At 43.3% G+C, this 27,372-nt stretch overlaps 1 protein-coding gene across 1 annotated transcript in view; it reads right to left on the bottom strand.

Moving 5' to 3' along the window:
• cttnbp2 (cortactin binding protein 2) overlaps positions 1–27,372 on the bottom strand; it is a 420,592-nt gene that overhangs the window by 29,411 nt on the left and 363,809 nt on the right. Inside the window, exons 16-20 of the mRNA XM_034175732.1 lie at positions 10,697–10,869; positions 7,108–7,286; positions 5,824–6,047; positions 5,540–5,731; positions 2,481–2,529 (exon numbers count right to left, since the gene is read on the bottom strand). Of these exons, the coding sequence (XP_034031623.1) occupies positions 2,481–2,529; positions 5,540–5,731; positions 5,824–6,047; positions 7,108–7,286; positions 10,697–10,869 (817 nt within the window). The remainder of the gene's footprint in view (positions 1–2,480; positions 2,530–5,539; positions 5,732–5,823; positions 6,048–7,107; positions 7,287–10,696; positions 10,870–27,372) is intronic.

Genomic DNA, 27,372 nt, shown 5'->3' with positions numbered 1-27,372 from the left:
GGCCATGGTTCTCGACCGGAAAAAGGTGCTTTGCCCGCTTCAGGTCGGTGGAGTGTCCTTGCCTCAAGTGGAGGAGTTTAAGTATCTCGGGGTCTTGTTCCCGAGTGAGGGAAGGATGGAGCGTGAGATCGATAGACGGATCGGTGCAGCAGCTGCATTGATGCGGTCGCTGTATCGGACCGTCGTGGTGAAGAGAGAGCTGAGTAGGGGGGCAAAGCTCTCGATTTACAGATCAATCTATGTTCCGATCCTCAACTATGGTCATGAGATTTGGCGCATGACCGAAAGAACGAGATCGCGAGTACAAGCAGCCAAGATGAGTTTCCTCCGCAGGGTGGCAGGGCACTCCCTTAGAGACAGGGTGAGGAGCTCGGTCACTCGGGAGGAGCTCGGAGTCGAGCCGCTGCTCCTCCACATCGAAAGGAGTCAGTTGAGGTGGCTCGGGCATCTTTTCCGGATGCCCCCTGGACGCCTCGCTGGAGAGGTCTTCCGGGCAGGTCCCATTGGGAGGAGGCCCCGGGGAAGACCCAGGACACGTTAGAGGGACTACATCTGTTGGCTGGCTTGGGAACGCCTTGGGGTTCCCCCGGAGGAGCTGGGGGAGGTCTGTGTGGATCGGGAGGTTTGGGCGGCTTTGCTTGAGCTGCTGCCCCCCCACGAACCGACTCCAGATAAAGCGGAAGAAAATGGATGGATGGATGGATCATTGCTGCTCTTTTCTAATGCAGCATCATATTACATCAAGGCTTTAACCGACACATTAGTTAAATACTTAAGAATAAACACATTTTGGGTTTTGATGTTCAGGGATGTATTCTGGAGAGTTTTCTGATGGTAAATGGACTGCATTTATATAACACTTTTCCATCTGCAACAGGAGCTTAAAGCGCTTTACAATGATGCCTCACATTCACACACTGACACAGACACTCACACACTGATGCCAGGGTGCTGCCATGCAAGGAGCTCACTACACACCCAGTCCTCGAGGGCCGGTGTCCTGCAACTTTTAGATGTGTTCCTGGTCCAACACACCTGAATCAAATGGATAAATTACTGCCACAGTATGCATTCAAGTTCTCCAGAGTGGTACTAATGACCTCATTAATTAACTCAGGTGTGATGAAGCAGAGACACAACTAAAAGTTGCAGGACACCGGCCCTCGAGGACTGGAGTCGAAGAGCCCTGAACTAGGGGGTTAAGGACCTTGCCCAAGAGCCCTCAGTGATTTTCCGGTCTGGCTGTCTGAAGCCCAACGCTTAACCACTGCACCTAAGCAGTGATGTCACCATTTTCTCACATTTTCACCTTTTCTTTGCCATTAACCAAAACTGATATCACAACCTACATGTTTGTTTGATACGATTCCTAACCACAAGAGCAGTAATCATTTTCATATTTTTTGGCTTCCCTCATCCAACTGACCTGTTTTACAACTGGAACTCCAAACAGACCCAATAATGCCGAGCTTAGACATTACATTACAAAAGATACTGCTTCACATCCCACTTTAGTTATGCAGAAAAGTTAAATTAACTAAACTTATTCTTATATGGCTCATCAATTAAACTTAGTCCAGAAATATAGGCCCATAGTAACAGTGATTTACACATTTTAGTTGTTATACAATTTTCTAAGTAGAAGTAGCATGAAAAATGTCTTCAAAACTGGACCTTTAATCAAGGGTTGTTGTGGAGGACACGTCCACCTATAACACTCTCTTTCTGTCTGGATGCACCTCTGGTTTGCAGTCTCTGAACAGGAACAATGAAGAATTTGTGTATTTATGTGGAAAGCGTGAACTGATTGAGAGGTAAGAAGGTTTTATCAGCACATTTACGTCATGACATCCTCAGGAAGACATTTTAGATGTATTTTGGGGGGAAAAAAACATTAGTGTTTGCTGTTAATGCATCGTGGGTCTCCAGCTGTGTTTTTAGTTTAACCACAGTAAGGACACTCAGAGACACTCAGACCCGACGTTGAAAGAAAAGTTTAAAAATGTCTGCTTGTGTGCTGAGAGACATCTACACTCAAACACACCGCCCCCTTCCTCCTCCCCCTCCTACAGACAGGACATGACTCACTGCCAGGAGAAAAAAAGCAGAGGCGTTATTCTAAAAATCTATTTTTGGACCTTTTTTGCCGCTTAGCGGGCAGCATAGTGACCCTTGTTGCTGTAACATGCACACTGTGATTGAAACTCAGTGCCTGCTGGGTGCTTTGCAAGTGTTGGGGGTTCCAGCCATCCTTAAAAATGCAGTTGACAAAATATGTATTGAAAACGTTTACAACAGCCAAAGTGTTTTTCTGCATTGTATATTTGGTTGAATAAAAGATTTCGGCACAAATAAGGCCAAAACCTACAGCGTACGTTCATAAAGGCATTAATCAATGGATATGATTGGCTACCCAATATATCGGTCGGGCTCCATTACAGTAGTACTACTAATGGAATTAAAATCAGTAAGACACAAACCTGTGGACTTTGCCATTTGAAGGGAAGCTGACAGTGCTGGACAATGAACCTGCAATTAAAACCAAACAAAGTTATATGGAGAGTCAGGTCTTTAAGTATTTGGACAGTGACTCTTTTGTTGTTGTTGTCATGTTGCCTGTCGACACAACCACAGCAGTTGTGTGAGATTTCAGACCATAAAATACCGCATAAACGGTGGCAAAATATTAAAACTGTTTCACATTTAATATATTAGTCCGCGTTGTGACCCTGCGTGTTGCTACGTAGATGTAAATAATTGCGCTGTCACCTGAGGGCGACAGAAACTAGTGCCGCAAGGACAATGCTGAACTGTGTGGATTTAATGGATTTAACTGGACTGATTGATGGACTTACTGTGGATGTGATGGAGAAATCTGTGGGTCTGCTCACAGAATTTCCAGTTTGGCATGAAGACGCTGTTGCAACGGTAGCTCTGACGAGCCGACCACACCCTTTCACAACAATTTTCCGACCAAATTACTTACAGAAAAATAAACTGTGCAAGCGTTGGAATTGAATTAGAATGGAAATAACCCTTTTGTGTCTGATGATTTGCAGATGTTAATGCTGGATTACGGTAGCAAATAGCCGTTTTACCTCAATAAAATGTGCCTCAATCACTCTCATTTGTGACAATGAGCTGCAAACTGGCACTTTCACTGAACAAAGTTAGATCCACGTCTGATCCATATTGCGGATTTAGCAGATATTTGATTTTAACATTGAAAAGCCCTTTTGATCTACATTTTGCATTATATTTTAGTTTATGAAAAGTCACTTATAACAGGACTTTGACCTTGAAAATGTTTCCCAAGGTAAAAATTTGTGGAATTGGAAACTAGTGTTGATGAAGGTTTGCACTCTATGAGTGCAGTGCTCTAGTTTTCAACTGTGTTCTTCAGGCTACCCGCCTGTGTCCTTGGACAAGACATTTCATCTGGATTGTCCAATTCCACCCAGCTGTAAACTGTAACAGGCCTTGGCTGGGGGAGTAAACTGCATTGGACTGGTGTCCCATCCAAGGGGAGTGGTCTCTCATCCGTTTCTCACTGCGGTAGCTGGGGATAAGCACTGGTCAAATACAAGTAAAAGTAGCAGCTACCTCAGTCAGATAAATGTTGTCTGTGATATTACAGTACACAACAAAAAGTGAGCTGTTGTGTGGGCCGCCAGAAGAGGAGGTACTGCTGGCCCACCACCAGAGGGCGCCCTGCCTGAAGTGCGGGCTTCAGGCAGGAGAGGGCGCTGCCGCCATGGACACAGCCGGGGTTGACAGCTGTCACTCATCAACTCATGACAGCTGTCACTCATCTCCACTTCATCAATCCACTCCATAAAAGCCGGACGTCATCTCCACCTCACCTCCGAGATATCATCTACCTGTGAAGGTAATTTTCTCTGCTGAACAAAAACTTAAATAATAGTCTGAACTCTTTTGCAGCTGTTTTCCTGTGGTGTGCCTTATCAGCTGGACTGGCATTTGGTGTGAACAGCGACGGCTACGCTTCACACCCAATCCAGATAAGTGGTTTAACAAGAGCCGCACGAGTGTGTGATTAGAGGTGGAGGTGACTTTCCACCTTCTGACTGTTTTTGTTACTGGGTGTGCACACACCCACATCTCACTGTTTGTGCTCCTCGCCAGCAGTACCAGATCCGCCAGTCGGGGACGGTGATCACCTGGGAATTCGGGACTTGGCGGCTCCAGTATTCACCGGGTTCTGTGGCGGTGGAAATCATGTGGTTCCGGCTCTTCTCAGGACAGACGTCTTCTATCCTCGAGCCTGCCCACACGTCACCTTTGTGTATTGACTGCTATCAGATTCTGTGATTGTCTGTATAATCGTTGTGCACATTCACAACATTAAACTGTTACCTTTTGGCTCATCTATTGACCGTTCATTTGCGCCCCCTGTTGTGGGTCCGTGTCACTACACTTTCCCCAACATGAGCAGTGTCATTAAATGTCAAATGATTCAAAATTGCATAATCTTTCTAAAACTGCATTAAATACACAAAGGTCAGGTTTGGAAACACAAGCTGTTGCCATGTGTTGCTGCATCCACCAAACTACACAAACACACCAAGTCCTGCTTGGCCACTACCCAGGCAGACAACCAGCCCATCCCTAACAATTAAACGTAGAAATCTATTCTGTAGCCAGAAGAAATGTGGGCTTGGTCCTTACACACCAAGGTCCTTCCTGAGAAATGAAACACATCCTCTGAATTACTTGGATACAATCCCTGGCCACTTACACTGTCTTACTGCAATCCCATGCAGGTGCCCACTTGTGACCATGTCTGCAAGTCCTCCACTTAAAATGTGTGCAAACAGTCCTACAAACAGTCTGATTTTAAACTCCAGCAAGATGAAGGTTTGTGACAGTCTCCAGGGCTTCAATTAGATCCTTATGGAAGCTACAATGAAACTGTGGTCAGAGTTCACAAACTGGGCACTTCTATGGTCATGGCATTTCTGCAGGAGCCTCCAGCGCCTTCCCACAAGAACATGATTAAGTTCCGTAATTACATCACATGTATTAGAAAATCATGTCCACTGTTGCCACTCTGCATTCTGAAACCATCCAGCAACTTGTATCCTCACAGGAATATGACTCATCATCAGTAAGAGCACTGTATGAGTACTGTACGGGAACTGTCTTTAGGGCAGACGACTGAAGACGTCCAAGACATCTGTGGGACAATAGCTGTGGGGTCGGGTGTGTGCTGTACAGGCTCTACCTTACCCACCTCTTCATAGCTAACTATGCCAAGTATGTTCAGCCAATAAAGAGCTGGTAGACACCAGACTGAACTCATCACATGTGGCCGGAGCACGAAGGAAAATATCCAACAGAAGTGGCCGTGACCACTTTTCTGCCTGTGACTCTGGACCGTGCTGTTTTAGAGCTGGATCAGGCCCTTTGTCTTTACTAAAGAACCCACACAATAAATGTTTTCAATAAAAGTCCATCAGCAGGTCCAAACTCTGAATTTCAATAGACTGCATGACCCCTGACACAGCAGTCAGCTTACCCTCTCTGAAGGACCCACTACAGCTCCAGCTGGAGGTGGAGTTTTCCTTCTTCCATGGACTGGTATTGGCTCGTCTTAACTTGCCGCTATCCCGTCCCTTTCTGCCTGCTCCGCCTCCAGTTCCTTTGTAGGAACCAACAGCTGACAAAGGGAAGGACCCGCCTCTAAACTCCAACAGGTACTTATCAATCTCTATGGAAGAAAGAAGAATATCAACGTTTTTGTGTCACACTTCTCTGTTTTTGAGAAAAGAACATGAAGTCATATGCCACGCCCACACACACCTTGTCGAGGCAGAGGGCAGCCCACAAGAACAGCCTTGTTGACAAGAATGCTGAGGGCAGCTTTCACTATGGCCTGCTGACCCAAACTTAACCCACAGTTGCCAGGAGACAATCGTGGAGAAGGCGTCAATGAGGAGGCGGAACAACGTCGAGCTGTTAGCCGGGAGATGATGGCTTCCTCTACACGCGGAACCACCACGGCGTTCCAGAGCCGAGCTAGCCACCTGAACACACAGGAACAAGTGTGTCACAAACAAGTGACCAAAAATACAGCCAACACAACACAGGCAATACAAGTTTCAAATACCACATGTGACACGTGGCTTCCTCAAGTCTTATCATACAATTTTTTTTATTAAATTGAGTCTTCCTCTTGCTGATCTGCTCTCGTTTTCATGTCTTATCAATACTGTTCGCTGTTGACACCAACACTTCATCCATTGAGGAACATGTCTGGCAACATGTGCTGGTGTCATGCACGACATCATCACTACTGTGGACACCACCACGGCAGAACCGTTATGGGTCCTGGATGGCAACCATCCAGGCAGACATCCAGTCCATCCCGACCCCTTGAAAGTAACAGCAGCCAGGTAAGATGTGGGCGTCTGGTTGGCATTGTACAACTGCTGGGGTCCTCGACAGCGGGCCACCTGCATGGTGAGTCATGGTTGGAGAAATGCACTAGGTGGTCAAAACGTCATTGCTGATGTTCCATCACAGTGCAAGTTATACTCCTTGTTGGAGTCAACCCATTTGTTTGCCAAAAAGTCCTTCCTGCAGTATCCAAGAGACCAAGTCTCCCAACCACACAGTAAGACAGGAAGCACCGGGAAAAAACTTGGTCCTTCATCTACACAGGTATGCGCTTTGCTAAACACCTCTGTATAAGCTCCTCCATGGTGTCTCTCAATCTCATACGAGCACCCAGAGACATATATATTACCATCAAGCAGGGCAACAAACCAGAATCCAACCCCCTCCCCTCCTCCTCCCAAGCAGTTTCTTAAGAGCAGAATCTATTCTATACTAATTTAACATTTCCACTTTTGGGCTCTACCTTAAAATTTTCATTCCCACACTAAACAGAAAGAAATGAAATAGTGGTTAATGAAAAGGAGTGTGACATGTATTTTTCAGATATGATAAAAATGTCTCAATATGAGTTTTACTTGACTCCATAGTGATAGTATACTGCTGCAGTTAAACTCAGCTATGCTGGGCACAATGTTTGTAAGGTAACAAAATAAAAGAGGAACATGAGAAGGTTCCTCATGTACCCACCTGATGATGGCCTGTATGTTGTGTGGCACTATGGGGCAAGACAGGAAGAGCTGTGGGCCCAGCAAAGCTTCATGGGTACCCAGGCGAGACAGACAAGCATTCAACTGCTGCCAAACCTGGTTTATCCACAATACTGAACGCTCCATGATGCCTTCATGGACCAAAATCCCTGTACCCATCTGGAGAAGAGAAAGTGGGAGAGAGGGAGCAGAATTCAGTTCTTCTTTTGCTACATTTGTCCTGGCAATTAAACATCAACTAGCATATTGCCCGTGGGGATCCACAGGCTCTAGACTGGGTAGTGTTTATAAAATAGGTATCTGACATTTTTCAAGGGTGGTAATAAATTATGCAAAGCTTGAATAATAAGTTGGAATGGCGTGTATGTCCAGAATGTTTGTAGAACCTTAGTCATCAACAGTTTTTGAAGAACTCAACCCTTTCTGTTAATTAATATTTTTAATGTTAATTTACTGTCTTAATGTATTTCTAAATTGTTTATGTTCTTGTTGTCATATACACACTATAATTATTATTATCATTATTATTATTTACATCTATTTTGTCATTTGATTTTGGTTTTGAAATGGACCACAGTGGTTTTAATTTTTTTGTGTTATCCATGTATTTTTAACATATTTACAATTATATTATGTACTTACATTGAACTTAATAAATAAAATTTCCTACTCATGTACTCACACTTTTAATATAAAGATGATTTACCGCCCCCTGCTGAAATGGCATGTTAGTCCAGAATGCAATTAGCAATGTTATCTAATATCCGTAGTTTCTCCAAAAATATTAGTCCTATCAACTTTCCATTTTCGTGCCATTCATTCTTGAACCAAAATACTTAAGCATACCAAAAGGCAAATGTTAGCTGTGCTCTGTCTGACATCACAGTTATACACTCAAGCACAGAAAGGTTCTTGTCTTTTCCGTATTCTGGCATAAGCAGGTGCTTCCCACCCTCCCACCCCTGAAAGGCAATATTCCTACAGCGCAGCACTGATTAAAGCTAAGGGCCCCTTCACACATAGTGTAAATTTGGTTGAATTGCACATTAAGTGTGCATTATGTAGGAATCGTATGCAAACCATGTAATTTCGTAGCTGCCTCTTATGCCTCGTACACCTGTTGCTACAACAATTTGCGTACACCAGCAGCTGAAAGACAGAGTGTGCGCTGTGCGAGCCCATCGAATCCTCTCGCGGCAGATGTTGGCCAAATTCCAGCTGACATGAACAAACATCTAACACCATTCGCATAGCACTTAGAAAATGTGTGGCCATTCACACTCTTGGCACGACAACAGACTGCAGACAATCACTGTTGTACTCGCAGTGAAATTTGTCTAAGCGCCCCACGAGTGTGTCTTTGGTGTGTGATCTGAACTGACAGAAGGTGTGGCTATGACAGAAGCGTCTGTGGAGATTTGTCATTCTGGACATCCCAGCTGGACAGTACTGTGTTTGGACGGACATGGACTAACAACTGACCACTGTGACGCACGTGTGTCTGTTTGCTGTCATCAAGTGGACATAAATAAAAACATATATCACTGTGGCGACGGGCTGACGGCGTGCACATGGACAGGCTGCCCCAAGGTTGAAATGGACCATCAAATCATAACATGCAGCAGGCGATCTGACTGTCACGTCACCCACGTGAACTCTGTTCCACATGACGTAGTGTCCTGTGGCGCGCCATCCACAAGACACACCTGTCAGTAAGATGCCTGCGGACTGGCAGGACACACGCAAGCAGATGTGGACATGAATAAGACGAGCGAACTGCTTCTCATTCATGTAATTTCATGACTGTATATCAGTGACCATGGGTCATCTACAGAGGAACAGATGTATCATATTTGTATTGGCCACTTGAGATTATTTTAGTATTCGAGTATTCTATTGATTATTCTGGTGATTAACCAAGTAATTGGATAAAAAGTACTTTTGCATTTTTAAACAACATCAATAGTCCAGGGCTCTCCCTAAGTAATGGCACAATGTCTCTGTGCCAAAATCTTAGTAATCAGAAGAGACACGCACCTCCAAGATATGAAAAGAAGGTGTGTTGGATCAAAAAAAAGAGACAAATGTCAAAGCAAAAAATCCGCACAATCTGGGCGCCCCCATGCAACCCATGCAAAAAGATTTATTTGGACACAAACAGCAAAATAGCTGTGCCAAAATGTTGACATTTTGCTGAAATGGCGATGGGATGTGGTTTCTGTTTTGTTTTTTCCCCAACTTGTAAAATTTAAGGTTGGTGGACTGGGTCCCTGCCTTTTTTTATTCCTCTTTCTCTGCAGTTCAGCAGATGCATTTCAGATGGAGGTTGAACATGCTAGCCTTGCAGTTATTTTTTTAAATTATTATTATAACGGGAACAGCCGAAAGAAAAATAAGAAAATTTTATTTAAGTTACCATGTTTATGAAGCGTTGTGTATTGCCCAAAAAAGCGAAAATTAAAGAGTGAAACACTCAGTGCGAGTCAGCAAAGCACAGAAGAAAGAGTGGCCTTCTGCTGAGAAGGCCGCCGGTTCAAGAGTCACTCCCCACGTCGGGCGGACCATGTGTTTTTTTTTTAAATAGACAGACACACAGCTTTGCTTTAAATGCACAGTCAAGTCTATTTCAGGCGATCAGCATGGACCCTCTTTCTCTTAAAAGGCTTAATTTTACTTTGTGTGTCAGGTTAGTAAGCGGTAGCTTTAGGCGCTAATTTGATTAGTGTTTACATGGCTTATGGACATGCCCTAGTCTTCTTCTGTTTTTTTTTTTCTAGGGACATTACAGCACCACACACAGGCCTGGCAGATGTACTACAACGTTAAATGAAGCTTCGAGGCACAGAATTTGCCTCAAACATTTTTTGTAATCGAATTATTCAAGTTACTCGACTAATCGTTTCAGCCCTATTTAATACAATGCAATGTTTTTTTTTTAAAATACAACCATGTGCTTCCTGATATGAGGCAGTGTTCATATGTGGCATCGTGCATGCTTGCCTGTCAGTGCGATGTTTCGTAGTGTGCACATACCAGCTGCTCCGATGGGTGCCGCCCTGGATTTGTACATATTTGCACTATGTGTGAAGGGGCCTTTACCCAAACCTTGACAAGGCCAAATCAGGGTAGAGCAACCTTTAAACTCTATTTCTCATGACCTGGTTACCCCCCCCAATCAAATCATGTTTTTGAGATATGAAAACATATTTCTTGTATCAAGCATAGAAGCAAAAGCTGCAGTCCCGCCGTAAACAATATTACGGCTCTTGTTCACATTTCACGAATGTGGTTTAAAAACTAATTAGTGACATCAAACTCGTGAGTGAATGAGCAACTTTTGTATAATCCATCAATACGGAACATGCAGATCGCAAAAAAAAAGCAATGTGATAGAGGAAATCTGCGCTCAGATTTGGATTCAGCACCCCAAAATTACCTTAAATCAGTTCTCAAAGTCCATGCAAGAAAAAAATATGATTTTTTTTTTTTTTTTTTTTTACCAGTGTTATTAAAATGGCACTATTGAAATATGAGGCCATCTGTAAATAGACAGAAAAACTCTAACTGACCTTACACAGCAGCTTCCTGCGAAAATGTCTTCCCAGCAGGCCATGCAGCGGCTCCTGGTCCCAGCGCAGCGTCACCCAGCGAAAGTGTTGCTGGAGGCGGAGATCTGAACCCTGGAGGTAGGGCTTTGACAGTGTGGCAATAAGAAAGCAGCCGTCATGGAAGTAGTGGGGTACTACAGGAAACATAAAACAGACAGCAAGTAACAGCATTACAGCAAGCTAACGTCGGTTATTGTATCTCGTCATGGTGCCCTGGTGACTCATCCAGTCTCCTTCCAGCACCGTCACTCAGTTTTTGAGAATGATTGATTGCAGACAGATTTACCCCTGTGACCACACTGTATGATGTAAATAAAATCCAAAACATATTCAGTGACTTGGAAATGTCTGTGAAGTGAAAAATGCCATCACAGCATATAAAGTGATATAAGACTTTAAGGTTGATATAAGACTGACTTTTGGTTGTGCAAGTAACTCTTTTTTGGTGCAAGTAATTTTTTTGTTACTAGCACCAGTGCAAGTAGGTTAAAAAATGTATTTCGACCCCTGTGCTATTATGCAGAGGAAGCCTTTTCTGCGTCCACGCCACAGAGTCGTTTGAGGTATGCTAAAGCATATTTGGACAAGCAGGGATGGGTATCCAGAACCGGCTCCTTTCGGGTATCGTTAAGAAATTATTCGAACCACCGACATCAATAACCTTTTTGCTTAACGATTCCCTTATCGGTCCTTCAGAGTGGCCATTGTTTTTGGGGGCGTTTCTCAGGAAAATGAAAATTTCTCTACATTGATTACAGACCCTGCAGCGCGTCTGTAATCAATTTTTCTGCAGCGCGGCTTTGCTTTGAACCTTGAACCAATCGAACAATGATTCGCAGATCGAAGCAGTGCGTCAATTTGATGCTTCGTTGATTCATTGTTTTATTTTGCTTTATCTTAATTTTTCCCCGCTAAAATCCTAAAGAGCATATATCTGTGAGTAATATTTACCTTTTTTATGTTAAACCGACCTGTTATGGTCTTCTGAAACAGTTGATAGATGTATTTTATAACTTAAAAACGGGATCGATGCTAATGCATTAGTATGTCTATGGCATTTTCAATGTTAAAGTTAGCATTAAGCTGTTCGCATCTCAGCATGTTTTGCATGCATATTTTCTGTATAATAATTAATGGCTCAGCGTTCGTTGTCCTAAAAGAGTCAAATTGTATTTTTTTTATTCATATATTAATAATAGCAACAACAACAATAATAATAACTCATAACTAATAATGCTACAATTTTAGAGAAAGAGACCAAAAGAACCTGATGAAACAAAACACAATAGAAAAGATAAAACCAACTAACAATGAATATAAATAAATACATATAGAAATAAATCAGTGTTTCCTGTGAACACCTAGTGACTCTTAAACCTCCACTTCATCCCTGTTTTATTTAGTTTAATGACAATTTGTTTTGGTCAAACCATATTTTCAATTTGTTAATTTCTTGAGTGATTTCCTCCAGAACTATCTGCCAAGCTAGAAAACTGCTGCATCCTAGTAAGAGCAAAATACTACTGGAATGAATTTGAATAAGGAAAGTTGTTTTTTTTTCTCACCTAAATGGATGCTGCACTCACTCCAGTTTATTGTCTGGAATAGTCCCAGATTGCATTTCAGAGCTTCTATATAATAATACAAACAAACTGCAATCGATCAAAACTATTTTTCCTCCCAAAATGAGACGTCCTGCGCTGATGTGCAGCAGCTGGCTGAGCTCAGCTTAAAGGTATGGAGAGACATTCATGCCAAAATGTCTGAAAGGAAATGTTTTTGACAAAAACTACAGATTTTATTTATTTTTATTTATGTCCAGAGATCAAGGATCCAGTGACCAAATTAAAATGCTGCTGACATAGAAAACCTGTAAAGCCTACTTTAAGTGCACAAAATTCACAAGAGGTATCAATAAGGGAATCGATAAGGAATCGGATCGATAAGTGGAATCAATAAAGGCAATGATATCGATAAAATCTTATCAATACCCATCCCTATAGACAAGCCAGCTTCATTTTGGAATAAGGTGCTGATGAAACTAAAATTGAGTTATTTGGACATAAGGGGCGAAAAAGAACACAGCATTCCAAGAAAAATGCTTGCTACCTACAGTAAATCTGGAGGTGGTTCCATCATGCTGTGTGGCCAGTCCAGGTACTGGGAATCTTGTTAAAGTTGAGGGTCACATGGATTACAGTCAATATCAGCAGATTCTTGAGAACAATGTTCATGAATCAGTGAGAAAGTTGAAGTTGTGTCAGGGCTGGATCTTTCAACAAGACAATGACCCTAAACACTGCTCAAAATCTACTAAGGCATTCATGCAGAGGAACAAGTACAACATTCTGGAATGGCCATCTCAGTCCCCAAACCTGAATATTATTGAAAATCTGTGGTGTGATTTTAAGTGGGCTGCTCATGCTTGGAAACCAAAAAAACCTGAAGAATGATCCAAAATACCGCATCAACCATTATCCAGACTCTCATTGGAAGCTATAGAAAGCAAATAAAGGATGTTATTTCTGCAAAAGGGGATCTACTAAATATTGATGGATTTTTTTTTTCTATTGGGGTGCCCAAATTTATGCACCTGCCTAATTATGTTAAAGAATCATTCCACACTTTCTGCAAATCCTGCAACTCCAATTCCAATGAAGTTGGGGCATTGTGTAAAATATAAATAAAAACAGAATACAATGATTTGCAAATCCTCTTCAACCTATATTCAACTGAATACACCACAAAGACAAGATATTTAATGTTGTGTGGGCCGCTGAAGAGGAGGTACTGCTGGCCCACCACCACCAGATGGCGCCCTGCTTGAAGTGCGGGCTTCAAGCATCAGAGGGCGTCTGAGCAACAGAGTGACAGCTGTCACTCATCATCAGCACCAGCTGTCACTCATCATCCACATCACCATAAAAGCCGGACTGCAACTCCACCTCCCCGCCGAGAAATCAGCTACCGTAAGAGGTAATTTTCTCTGCTGACTTAAAACATTGAGTAATAATCGGAACTTCTTTGCAGCCGTTTTCCTGTGGTGTTTTCCTTATCTGTGGAATTGGCATTTGATGTGATCAGCGACGGCTTCGCTTCACACTCCAACCAGATAAGTGGTTAGACAGGAGCTGCACGAGTGTGTGATTGGAGGTGGAGGTGCTCCCTCCCAAAAGAACACAGACTGTGGAATTACTGAGTGTGCGAACTCACACTCATCTACACTGTTTCTGTTCTCTGCCAGCAGTACCAGGTCTGACAGCTGGAGATGGTGGCCACCTGGGGATCCAGGACTTGGCGGCTCCGGTGTTCTTCAGATCCGTTGGCGGTGAGGGCCGTGTGGGATCCGGTTCGGTTCTGGACGGACGTCTTCTATCCTCAAGCCTGCCCACACGTCACTCTACATATAATTGTCTGTATTACCAAAACTGTATTTGTCTGTATTCCGTTGTGCACTTCACAACATTAAATTGTTACTGTTTGGCTTATCCATTGCCCGTTCATTTAACGCCCCCTGTTGTGGGTCCGTGTTCCTACACTTTCACAACATTTAATGTTCAAACATAATATAATAATTTAATTTATTAATTTATATAGTGCCAAATCACGACTAATCGCCTCAAGGCGCTTCACAAACATCATTTAAAAGCAGAATAAAATGAAATAAGATTAAAACCATAAAAAGGTAAAAGAAGTAAAATAAATAAAAGGAATAAAAAAAAATACACACAATCATATAAAATTCTAATGATAAAACAGGGAGAACAAATGTGTCTTCAGCCTGGCTTTAAAAGTCTCCACAGAGTCCGACTGTCGGCAGATCATTCCACAGAGCTGGGGCGCGGTGACAGAAAGCTCTGCAACCCACTGACTTTTTCTTCACCCTCGGGACACACAATAGTCCTGCACCCTATGAACACAGAGCCCTAGCCGGCACATAGGACTCAAACAAGCCGGCCAGATAGGGGGGTGCCAGTCCGTGAACAATTTTATAGGCCAATAGTAATACTTTAAAATCCGATCTCAAAGAGACCGGAAGCCAGTGAAGGGATGCCAGAACTGGCGTAATATGGTCAAACCTTCTGCTTCGTGTCAGAAGTCTGGCAGCAGCATTTTGAACCAGCTGAAATCAAATCAAATCAACTTTATTTATAAAGCACTTTAAAAAAACAGTTGCAGCTGAAACAAAGTGCTGTACACAAGGGGACATATTGGCAACAAACCACAAAGTACAAATACCCCCCCCCCCAAAAAAAATTAAATAAAAATAAAAACAGTTAAAACAACCAAAACAGATCAAGAATCTCATTCTGGGTTAAAAGCCAGTACATAAAAGTGGGTTTTAAGATTAGTTTTAAAAACAGAAAATGAAGAGGCCTGCCTGATGTGGAGCGGTAACTTGTTCCACATCTTTGGAGCCGCAACAGAAAAAGCTCGGTCTCCTCTGAGCATACGCTTGCACCTCGGCACCTCCAGGAGGAGCTGATCAACTGACCGGAGGTGGCAAGCAGAGGCGTAAAGATGAAGCAGCTCAGAGAGGTAAGGCGGGGCAAGGCCATTTAAAGATTTAAAAACAAATAAAAGAATCTTAAAATGAATTCTAAAATCCACAGGCAGCCAGTGGAGGGAGGCCAGGATAGGTGTAATGTGCTCCCTCTTACGTGCACCAGTTAGCAGATGGGCGGCAGCATTCTGAACTAGCTGGAGACATGCAAGGGAGGACTGGCTAATTCCATAATAAAGTGCATTACAGTGATCCAGCCGGGAGGTAATAAAAGCATGGATTGCTGTTTCAAAGTGCTGATGTGCAAGAAAAGGCTTAACCTTAGCAAGCTGCCTTAAGTGAAAGAAATTCGAGTTGACTACTGCACTGATTTGGTGATCCATCTTAAAACCCAAGTTTGTGACAGTAGATTTCAAAAAGGCTGACAAAGGCCCCAGATCGACAGGTGAGGAAGAACAGGAGCTGTAGGGCCAAAACCAATCACCTCCGTTTTCTTTTCATTAAAATTAAGAAAATTCAGTGCCATCCAGGCTTTAACATCCTCAACACAGGACAAAAGGGGCTGAAGAGAAGAGGCATCATTTTTCTTTAGGGGAACATATAGCTGGCTGTCATCAGCATAGCAGTGGAAGCTGATGCCATGCTTTCTGAGAATGGACCCCAGGGGAAGCAAATACAGGGAGAAGAGTAGGGGTCCAAGAATTGAACCCTGTGGGACCCCATATAAAAATGGAGCGGAGGAGGACTCACAAACCGCGAGGCCAACACACATAGTCCTACCAGTTAAGTAGGACCTGAACCAGTCCAGGACACTACCACCGATGCCCACAAGCTGCTGCAAACAATTTATCAGTGTGTTGTGGTCAATTGTATCAAAAGCAGCAGTCAGGTCAAGCAGGACAAGCATGACATGGTTGCCGCTATCATTTGTCATTAAAAACCTTTAAAAGGGCAGTTTCTGTGCTATGCAACAGTTTAAAACCAGACTGAAAAACCTCTGAAATGTTATGTTCATCAAGGTAAGTTAAAAGTTGTGCATAGACAATTTTCTCCAGGATCTTGGAGACAAATGGCAACTTGGAGATAGGCCTAAAGTTGAAGACCCCTGATGCTGGACTGTGGTAAACCAGAAAACAAAGCATTACAATAGTCCAATCTAGAAGAAACAAAAGCATGAATAAGAGTCTCAGCATCAGCCTTAGACAAGATGGGACGAATCTTTCCTATATTTCTTAGATGGAAGAAAGCAGTCCTTGCAATGTCCCTAATGTGGAGGTCAAAGGACAACGTAGGATCAAAAATTACCCCAAGGTTCCTCACTTTGTCAGTGTGATGTATAACACATGAAACTGATAAACTTTGTTGTTTTTGTGCAAATATACTCAACAAAAATATAAACGCAACACTTTTGGTTTTGCTCCCATTTTGTATGAGATGAACTCAAAGATCTAAAACTTTTTCCACATACACAATATCACCATTTCCCTCAAATATTGTTCACAAACCAGTCGAAATCTGTGATAGTGAGCACTTCTCCTTTGCTGAGATAATCCATCCCACCTCACAGGTGTGCCATACCAAGATGCTGATTAGACACCATGATTAGTGCACAGGTGTGCCTTAGACTGCCCACAATAAAAGGCCACTCTGAAAGGTGCAGTTTTGTTTTATTGGGGGGGGATACCAGTCAGTATCTGGTGTGACCACCATTTGCCTCATGCAGTGCAACACATCTCCTTCGCATCATCCGTGAAGAGAACACCTCTCCAACGTGCCAAACGCCAGCGAATGTGAGCATTTGCCCACTCAAGTCGGTTACGACAACGAACTGGAGTCAGGTCGAGACCCCGATGAGGACGACGAGCATGCAGATGAGCTTCCCTGAGACAGTTTCTGACAGTTTGTGCAGAAATTCTTTGGTTATGCAAACCGATTGTTTCAGCAGCTGTCCGAGTGGCTGGTCTCAGACGATCTTGGAGGTGAACATGCTGGATGTAGAGGTCCTGGGCTGGTGTGGTTACATGTGGTCTGCGGTTGTGAGGCTGGTTGGATGTACTGCCAAATTCTCTGAAACGCCTTTGGAGACGGCTTATGGTAGAGAAATGAACATTCAATACACGAGCAACAGCTCTGGTTGACATTCCTGCTGTCAGCATGCCAGTTGCACGCTCCCTCAAATCTTGCGACATCTGTGGCATTGTGCTGTGTGATAAAACTGCACCTTTCAGAGTGGCCTTTTATTGTGGGCAGTCTAAGGCACACCTGTGCACTAATCATGGTGTCTAATCAGCATCTTGATATGGCACACCTGTGAGGTGGGATGGATTATCTCAGCAAAGGAGAAGTGCTCACTATCACATATTTAGACTGGTTTGTGAACAATATTTGAGGGAAATGGTGATATTGTGTATGTGGAAAAAGTTTTAGATCTTTGAGTTCATCTCATACAAAATGGGAGCAAAACCAAAAGTGTTGCGTTTATATTTTTGTTGAGTGAAATGGATGCCTGCAACATGTTTCAAAAAAGCTGGGACAGTGGTATGTTTACCACTGTGTTACATCACCTTTCCTTCTAACAACACTCAATAAGCGTTTGGGAACTGAGAACACTAATTGTTGAAGCTATGTAGGTGGAATTCTTTCCCATTCATGCTTGATGTATGACTTTAGCTGTTCAACAGTCCGGGGTCTCCGTTGTCGTATTTTGCGCTTCATAATACGCCACACATTTTCAATGGGCAACAGGTCTGGACTGCAGGCAGGCCAGTCTAGTACCCGCACTCTTTTACTACGAAGCCACGCTGCAGGGACATTGCTGAAAAAGACATTGCTTGGATGAGAGCATGTGTTGCTCCAAAACCTGGATGTACCTTTCAGCATTGTTGGTGCCATGTGTAAGTTGCCCATGCCATGGGCACTAACACACCCCCATACCATCACAGATGCTGGCTTTTGAACTCTGCGCTGGTGACAATCTGGATGGTCTTTTTCCTCTTTTGTTCGGAAGACACAACGTCTATGATTTCCAAAAACAATTAGAAATGTGGACTCATCAGACCACAGCACACTTTTCCACTTTGCATCCGTCCATTTCAAATGAGCTCGGCCCAGAGAAGGTGGCGGCGTTTCTGGATGTTGCTGATGTATTGCTTTCACTTTTCATAGTAGAGTTTTAACTTGCACTTGTAGATGTAGCGACGAAATGTGTCAACTGACAATGGTTTTCTGAAGTGTTCCTGAGCCCACGTGGTAAGATCCTTTACACAATGATGTCGGTTTTTAATGCAGTGCCGGCTGACGGATCGAAGGTAACGGACATGCAATGTTGGTTTTCAGCCTTGCCGCTTATGTTCTCCAGATTCTCTGAATCTTCTGATTATATTATGGACTGTAGATGATGGAATCCCTAAATTCCTTGCAACTGAACATTGAGAAACATTGTTCTTAAACTCAAATTCAAATTTATTTATATAGCACATTTAAAACACAGCTGCAGCTGACCAAAGTGCTTCACAATAATAGCAATACAGAAGTGTAAAATATTAAAGGAAAAGAATAAAATTAATAAATAAATAAATAATCTAAAAACACAGAGCAAAATAGCAGAGCAAAGCATACACCACTTAGCCAGTGTTGAAAGCCAGGGAGAAGAGATGAGTTTTCAGTCTGGACTTAAACTGTCCCACAGACTCTGAGGACCTGACAGTCAGCGGAAGATCGTTCCAGAGTCGTGGTGCTGCCACAGAAAAGGCTCTATCACCTCTGGATTTAAGCCTGGCTTTAGGAACAGCCAGGAGAAGCTGGTCAGCTGACCTCAGAGCCCTACGTGGAGTGTACGGCTGCAAGCGCTCACTCAGATACATCAGGCCTATACAGTGCAGACACTTAAAAACAATCAGCAAAACTTTATATTTAACACGAAAGCCGACAGGGAGCCAGTGTCAGGTGCAGAGCACAGGGGTGATGTGCTCATGCTTCTTTGTTTTAGTCAAAAGGTGGGCTGCAGCATTCTGTACACTCTGCAGGTGCTGTAGGGAGCACTGGTCCAGCCCAACATAGAGAGCATTACAATAATCCAGACGTGACGTTATAAATGCATGGATAGCTCTTTCAAAATCAACTCGAGCAAAATAAGATTTAATCTTGGAAAGAGTCCTCAGCTGAAAGAAGCTGGCCCTGATGACAGAGCTGATGTGTTTATCAAATCTGAACAATGGGTCAACTATCACCCCTAGATTTTTTACAAAAGGGCGGCAAAAAGTGGACAGAGGACCAATAACACTGTCTTGTCCTTGTAGAGGGTTACTTTGCCCGAACACTAAAATCTCAGTTTTATTTTTATTAAGATTCAGAAAATTAGCTCTCATCCAGACTTGTACATCATTTAGACAGTCCTGTAGTATTTTTACAGTAGCATGGGTATCACACAAAATTACAGGAAGGTAAATCTGAATGTCTGCAAAAGAATGAAAACAGACTTTGTGCTTTTTAAAAACAGACCCAAGAGGGATCATGTACAAAGCAAAGAGAAGTGGTGATAAAATTGAGCCCTGGGGCACGCCATATTTAAGAGGAGACACAGAGGAAGAGTACTGTCCTACATTAACAGAAAAACGTCTGTTGGAAAGATAGGACCGAAACCAATTCAGCGCTGAACCCTTAATATCTATGTGCATCTCGAGGCGAGTCACAAGGACACTGTGGTCCACTGTGTCAAAGGCTGCAGATAAATCTAAAAGCAGAAGAACCGCAGAGTTCCCAGCATCAACAGTTAAAAGAAGGTCATTGAAAACTTTTAAAAGGGCTGTTTCAGTACTGTGTCTTAATTTAAAACCAGATTGAAACGTCTCCCCTATTTCATTAAGATCCAGATAAGCCTGCAATTGGTCATAAACAGCTTTCTCTAAGACTTTAGACACAAATGGCAATTTAGAGATCGGTCTATAGTTGGACAACACATTTGGGTCAAGATTGTTCTTTTTGATGAGCGGCTGGACAACAGCATGTTTAAGAGCTGATGGAAAACAGCCACTTGATAGAGAAGCGTTCACAAGTTCAGCAATGTATGGACCAATACACTGATAAACATCTTTAAACAAATGACCTGGAACAATGTCCAAAGTGCAGGAAGAAGACTTAAGATGATTAACAATTTTAGTCAGCTCACAAATAGATACAGGATTAAAACAATCAACAACAGCATGACACATGGATGGATCTGCTGACTCCACCTCAGATACAGGACATGATCTAAGATCAGAGATTTAATCTCTGAAATAAGAGAAAATCTTCACAAAAGCTGGCCAAAGGCACAGCAATATTGCTCGCACGAGGATTTGTGAGCGAATTCAGAGTATTAAAAAGCACTTGAGGTTTATGACAGTTTGAGGACACAAGATCTGACATGAATCTAGTTTTAGCAGCTTTAGCTGCTCTCTGATACTCAGACAGTCTGTCCCTCAGTATTTGCAAGGAAACGTGAAGATGATCTTTTTTCCATTGTCGCTCAGCGCGCCTACAAGAGCGCCTGAGTTCACGAGTATGCTCGTTTAGCCAAGGCTGTGCCGTGGGCTTTAAGTGCTTCAGCCGTAAAGGAGCCACAGAGTCCAAAGCCTTTGTGCACGCAACATTAAAATAAGAAAGGAGTTCATCGGGAGTTGCGTTATCTGAGTTGTTTCTATACGTTTCATGAACAGCATCAGAAAACAGGGCGGCTGACTCAGTATTGAATGTGCACACCCGGCGCACCGTGGTCTGGACTATTTTTTCATGCAGCTGTTCACAAAGTGGTGATCCTCCCCCCATCTTTGCTTGTGAACGGCTGAGCCTTTTGGAGATGCTCCTTTTATACCCAATCATGACACTCACCTGTTTCCAATGAACCTGTTCATCCGAGTCTTTTGTTGCCCCTATCCCAGCTTTTTTGAAATGTGTTGCAGGCATCCATTTCAAAATGAGCAAATATTTGCACAAAAAAATTCTGTTTTCATTTACATTTAACACAACGTCCCAACGTCATTGGAACTGGGGTTGCAAAAGGCACATGGCAGCCCACCTGGAATTCATCAAAAGACACCTGAAGGACTCCCACACCATGAGAAACAAAACCATCAATTTAGTCCATTTTGGAATAAGGCTATAACATTACAAAATGTGGAAAAAAGTGAAGCACTGTGAATACTTTCTGGATGGACTGCATTATTCTGAAATGGGCCATACCACATAACCAGTAATTTGACTTTTGTACTTTAAGTATATTTTGATGCGAATACTTTTTGCTGTTTTACTTAAATAACATGTTCAATGCAGGACATTTATTTTGTTGCTTTGTTATGCCGTGTTCACACCAGACGCCATGTGAGCGACGGCGGCAACAGGTTGCCATGTAATCCCTATGGAAGGACGCGTTGTGGCGCCACAAAAGTCCAAACCACGCAATGCGACGCGATGGACACGAATTAAGCGATTTTGAGCGATTGTTGAGTCTGTGGCGCGATATCGCGTCATGTTGCCCTCCTCCCCAAGTTGAAAAATGTGAACTTTTTCATCTTGTCGCGTCGACCAATCGGGGACTAGATACGTAGTGACGTGCAGATGTCTGGATATTATACTTGATGTGGGTATGTCCTGTCTCTGGCAGCCAGCCTGTGAGCAGGGCTTATGTCCCTTTTGTCCATTATTTCACAATTATGACAGAGTTTGAGGAGAGAGCGAGCAGCAGCACCGCAGCAGCGGCAGCAGTCTGTTTTTTTTTTTTTTTTTACGTGCGCGCGCGAACAAATGAACGTGAAGATTATTTTATTTATTAACTACACAGATGTATAATAAAACAAATGGTGACTGGTTTATAACACAATTATGACAGAGTCTGAGGGGCGAGTGAGCAGCAGCCAGGTTTTTTTTTTCCATGTGTGCATGCGAACGAATCATCCGTGAAGATAATTTTATTAACTACACAGATGAATAATAAAACAAATAGTGACTGGTTTCTAACACAATTATGACAGAGTTTGAGGGGAGAGCAAGCAGCAGCACCGCAGCAGTAGCGGCAGCAGTTTTTTTTTTAAACTGTTTACATGTGCGCGCACGAACAGGACAGGAGGTCCTCAAACTGGGTCCTTGAGAGGCGGAAGTACCACTGAAAGCAGGCGTCATCCAGACACAGCCCCTGCAGCAAATAATGAAACTCCCCGAGTTGGGAACGTCTCATGAGGATGTAGTGAACCCAGGGACGGCGCTGCTGGCAACGTTTGTCAGCTTTCCTCAACAAATAGAGCATAGCAACTCGCTCTGTGTGATCAAGGTCAGGCATGTTGACTTGACTGACAACTGGGAGTGGGCGGAATGGAAGCTCAGCCTATTTGATGATGCATTGGGGTGAATTTTCTCAGCGAAAGCAGAGCGACACACCGGACGATGGTGGCACGTCCATCGCCAGGCGAGGGACCCGAATTTGTGGCATCGCGTGTTGTCTGATGTGAACGCGGCATTAGTCTGCTGCCACACACACCTGTCCAATAGGTGGCGGTAATGCAATAGGTTTGCTAATATCTATTATCATTACAAGAAGACAGCACTAACATTAGGCTAACGTATGGCCCAGTCACATGGCACTTAACGAAAGGCAATGAAGCCCTAACGAAACAACAAATCTGGACTTTCAGCTTCGTTCCTGCAGCTGGCGCTTCATCAGGATTTTTAAACTGTCAAAAAATTTAAACGAAGGGTAATGAAAACGTGAGTTTGTCCGTATTTCCTTTTGCTTTCGTTCTTGGCGTTTTTTAATTGTTTGCTTAGTTTTTGTAACATTAACATTTAGTTTGACTTCGTTCCACCAGCTGAATGTTTTCACACAGTACAGAAACCTCTGAGTGCTGCTGGTGCCGCTGCGTTCATTTACCGTTGAAAATTACAGGGCAAACTCAGCCTGTTTGCTTGGATTTTTTTTTTTATCTCGGTGGGGAGTCAGCTTCAATGGGCTCAGGCACCTTATGTAGCACAGAATTAATCTTTTGTGTGGATACAATTACAGTGGGACAAAGAAGTATTTAGACAATTCCTGATTGTGCAAGTTCTCCTACTTAGAAAGATGAGAGGTCTGTAAATTTCGACATAGATACACTTCAACTGTGAGAGACAAAATGAGAAAACAGTGAATCTACAATAGTCAAGCAGGGTGGTGTGAATAAATCGACTGTGGGAGCAACTGAAAGAAAATGGAAGACATACAAGACCATTGATAATCTCCCTCGATCTGGGGCACCATGCAAGATCTCATCCTGTGAGGTCAAAATGATCATGAAAATGGTGAACAAAAATCCCAGAACTACACAGAGGGACCTGATGAAGGACCTACAGAGAGGGACACAAATCCTGCAGTGCCAGGCCTGTCCCCGTGCTTAAGCTAGTACGTGTCTAGGCCCTTCTGAAGTTTGCCAGAGAGCACATGGCTGATCCAGAAGAGGATTGGGAGAATATCATGTGGTCAGATGAAACCAAAATAGAACTTTTTGGTAAAAACTCAACTCGTCGTGTTTGGAGGAAGAAGAATGCTCAGTTGCATTCCAAGAACACCATATCTACTGTGAAGCATGGGGGTGGAAACATCATGCTTTGGGGCTGTTTTTCTGCAAAGGGGACAGGACGACTAATCTGTTTTAAGGGAAGAATGAACGTGGCCATGTATCATGAGATTTTAAACCAAAACCTCCTTCCATCAGTGAGAGTATTGAAGATGCAATGTGGCTGGGTCTTCCAGCATGACAATTATCCCAAACACACCGCTTGGGCAACGAAAGAGTGGCTCTGTAAAAAGCATTTCAAGGTCCTGGAGTGGCCAAGACAGTCTCCAAATGTCAACCCCATAGAAAATTTGTTGAGGGAGTTGAAAGTCCATGTTGCCCAGCGACAGCCCCAAAAGCATCACTTCTCCAGAGGACATGTGCATGGAGGAATGGGCCAAAATACCAGCTACAGTGTGTGCAAACCTGGTGAAGACTTAGAAGAAACGTTTGACCTCTGTCATTGCCAACAAAGATTATGTTACAAAGTATTGAGTTGAACTTTTGTTACTGACCAAATACTTATTTTCCACCATAATTTACAAATAAATTCTTTAAACAGGACAAGTTTGGACATGCCTATCTCGGCTTTCAATGCTTACCAGTCCAGTAAGTATCAGAGAAATTGTGGACAGCTGGACATGTCCAAACTTGTCCTCTGACACGCCGAAATGGAGGTGTTCCGCTGTCTCGCTTCCAAAGCGAATCGGTCTTTACGCGTGAAGACTCCACGCGGCTTTCCATGACAAAATCTCTTGTTAAAAGTGAAATCTGCCGGAAAATGGCTGATGTCCAGCTCTTGTGATAACCAGAGAAAGAGCACACGACGGTCTCGTATCCACAGAGCCATCCGTTTAGAAATGGTCCGGTGGCTTGTGCCGCGTCGTCGCAGCTCGGAGCGCGGCACGCTGAGGGTCCTTAAAGGGGTCCTTAAAGCTGTAGTAACAGACCTTATTTTCCGTGAAGCCCGTAAAATTTTCACAGAAAGCCAGATAAATTTTTCGAATGGTTTCCAGGTGCCAGTTTCTAACAGCTTCTGAAAAAATTCTGATGGAAAAAAAGACCTTTTCATTCAGCCATTTCCAGACAATGAAAATCTGATGAGGGGGCGGGACCACTCCTTCCCAAGGCGTGCTCACAGGCGAATGACGTAACCAACACGCGTGGAAAAACTCACGCATGCGCACGAGGGTTCAAGCATGTCTGACGTAAAAACATATGAATGAAAACCATATAGTTTTTGAAAAAAATAAAAAGGACCGTTACTTTATTGACAGACCTCGTATTCCCCCTTTTGACAGTTTTCTGTTATAAATCTATATATGGCTTAATAACGTAATACAGCGATACAGCAGTGACCACGGCGGCACACCAGCATTTTTTTTTTAATTGGAGCAAGATGGCGTGTGCAGCATGTCATCAGACAGTGTGGATTCTGATGATGAAGGAGATGAACCCTCTTTTGTTGTGGACAAGGAACCAGAGCAGGTGGACCCGCCGACGTGCACACAGATCTCCACAGCTTCTTTTTGCAGTTTCTCCAGGACTCAGGCGCTATGAGCTCCGTCCCAGCACTGAGTCCTGGAACTCAGAGATGCAGACACACACTGCTCCAGCAGTGGCTCCAGGCTTGTTTCGTATAAAGCGTGGAGACCAATGTTAGCTTTGGTTTGGTATCATTTCCCTTTCGTCCCTTTTGTGCTCTTGATTCGCAGGCTATTCAGTGATAAAACTCGTTCGTCCAACTTTTCTCAACAAATTGTGACTTTTTTAAACCTTTTTTTAAACCTTCGTTCAGGAATCATCGTGTGCCGTGTGACTGGGCCAATAGCAATAATAAGGTGTGCACTGCTGTAACGTTATCTGTTTGCTGTTAAATCAATTATTGATAAAAAACATTTGAGTGTGTGGATAACTGCAGTGAAAATTGTAATGTTCTCACAACACGTTGAGATTGAATACAGCAGTTACAGGATTAGCACAGTCAACACAGCTCAAAAACTGGGTTTTTAAACAAGCCAAAAACACCACTTCCTGATAACAGGTTGGGAAGAATTTTTTTTTTTAACCGGCAGTGCCTAAAACAGTCCCTATCAGATTTCCAATCAAACTGGCTGAATTTTATGTCAGGCTGTCTGTCACTTGGTTAAACAATGCTACAAAAATGGTCACATATCCACTTCCTGGAAAACATCCATGCACAACTGCTACTGGGTTCTGGATTTCCCACAGATAGATCGCAGTTGTATGGATGGGAGGAAGGGTTTCGGCTGAGCTCACAATCAGTACCGGATCACCTCACGGCTGCTGCCTCAGCCCCAAACTCTTCACCTTATACACTTACGTCTGTGTATCCAATATGGACAGCATAGTTGACATCAAATACACTAACTACATAACCATCCTCTGCCTCATCAAGGGTGCAGAAAAGACTGGGTACAGGCGATGGTCGACAGCATACTTGAGAGGAAAATGACCTCATCCTCAAAGTAGGAAAGACAACAGAAATCATCATAGACTTCAAGAGGAAAACCCCTCACCCCATCACCATTAGGGGCACTGAAGTAGTGAGAGTGGGCAGCCACGTTCCTCTGCCTTCATGTGTCATCTGATCTGAGCTGGTCTGCAAACACTGCAGCCACTGTGACAAAAAAAATCAGAAGCAGCTGCATTTCATCAGACAGCTCAGGAAGGCTGGACGGAGCTGCCATTCCTTCACACAAGCCTACACAGGCCTGGTGGAGAGCATTCTCACCACCGACATCTCAGTGTTGGTACAGCAATACCACTCAGGCAGAGAGGAAGGCTCCCCAGAGAGTCATGAAAACAGCTGAAAACATGATCAGGAGTGAACTTCCATCAATGGACTCAATTTAAGGGTCTTTCACACTGAAAGTGTTATTTGATCATTTTGATGCCTCCCCTTGAGTTGGGCACGTTCAACACATTGGACTCGGCAGGGGATTTCTATGTCACTATCTGGCTTTTTGAGGGCCCACTGAACAAGCAGGACAATCACCATCTTGGTTTCACGCCAGGAAAAAGCAAAACAGTCTGCTCGTCATAACCACAATATTAAGAGAAAAAAGCATAAGAACAAGTGACGGACATCACCCTGCTGGGACTTTTTGGAGTAACGCGGAGCTGAGGGGGAACTAATCAGACAGGGGGACTGATCAGACCGCGACATTGGGCAGAGTGAGACACAGCAGCCAGTGTTACAGAGCAGACACACTATCTGAAATCCTTCACTTTTGGATATACAGATGCAGTTTGAGCAACGGAGCTTCCGTAAATTAGTCTGAGGTGAGAATGAAATCTGACGTAGTCGACTGCTGAAGATTTTTCCGTTAGCTTAGCCTTTTAGCCTTCAGCTGCAGAATCACTCAGTAGATGCGTGTAAAAAGTATTTACAATTGAGACACTTCATTAGAACACAACAAAATCAGTCATTACTGCCCCCCCCTGTGTCTACAGTAGAAAGAGTAATGATTATTGACTGAGTTCAGCTAATCCGCTAACTGCTAATTATCGAAGCTAATGTTTTCATTATCAGATTAGCTTTTCAGATA

The sequence above is a fragment of the Thalassophryne amazonica genome, chromosome 8 (assembly GCF_902500255.1).
Source record: "Thalassophryne amazonica chromosome 8, fThaAma1.1, whole genome shotgun sequence".
Taxonomy (NCBI): Eukaryota; Metazoa; Chordata; class Actinopteri; order Batrachoidiformes; family Batrachoididae; genus Thalassophryne; species Thalassophryne amazonica.
This window is presented reverse-complemented; position numbering and strand designations above follow the sequence as displayed.